The 356-nt window shown below is 57.9% G+C and overlaps 1 protein-coding gene across 1 annotated transcript in view; it reads left to right on the top strand.

Annotated features, from left to right (window-relative positions):
- Nucleotides 1-356, top strand: part of LOC125488246 (tyrosine-protein kinase STYK1-like) — a gene marked incomplete at its 5' end in the record, with an annotated part of 7,710 nt that overhangs the window by 5,086 nt on the left and 2,268 nt on the right. The window contains one exon of the mRNA XM_048621183.1: nucleotides 36-255. Coding sequence (XP_048477140.1) covers nucleotides 36-255 — 220 coding nt within the window. The remainder of the gene's footprint in view (nucleotides 1-35; nucleotides 256-356) is intronic.

The raw sequence follows: 356 nt of genomic DNA on the forward strand, positions 1-356 counted from the left end.
TCTCTGTCTCTCTGTCTCTGTCTCTCTCTCTCTCTGTCCGCTCCAGAACTTCCTCCATTCCCAGGGGCTGGTCCATGGGGATGTAGCAGCTCGGAATCTCTTGATCCAAGATGATCTCCACGTGCGGCTCACCGGATTGCAGATTCCCTTCGAGATCCAGAGGCTGGGGCTGGTCACCTCTCATCACAACGTCCCCCTCAAGTGGCAGGCCCCTGAGACCCTCATGAGGAAACCCCTCACTCCCTACTCCGATACGTCAGTACCCCTCCATCTTGGTAGGGAGGGGGTGTAGTGGCTGGAGGGGGTTATAGAGATAGGGAGGGGGTGTAGGGGGATGGGGGGGGTTACAGAGATAG

Source organism: Rhincodon typus, unplaced genomic scaffold, assembly GCF_021869965.1.
Source record: "Rhincodon typus isolate 14 unplaced genomic scaffold, sRhiTyp1.1 hic_rhity00000087, whole genome shotgun sequence".
Taxonomy (NCBI): domain Eukaryota; kingdom Metazoa; phylum Chordata; class Chondrichthyes; order Orectolobiformes; family Rhincodontidae; genus Rhincodon; species Rhincodon typus.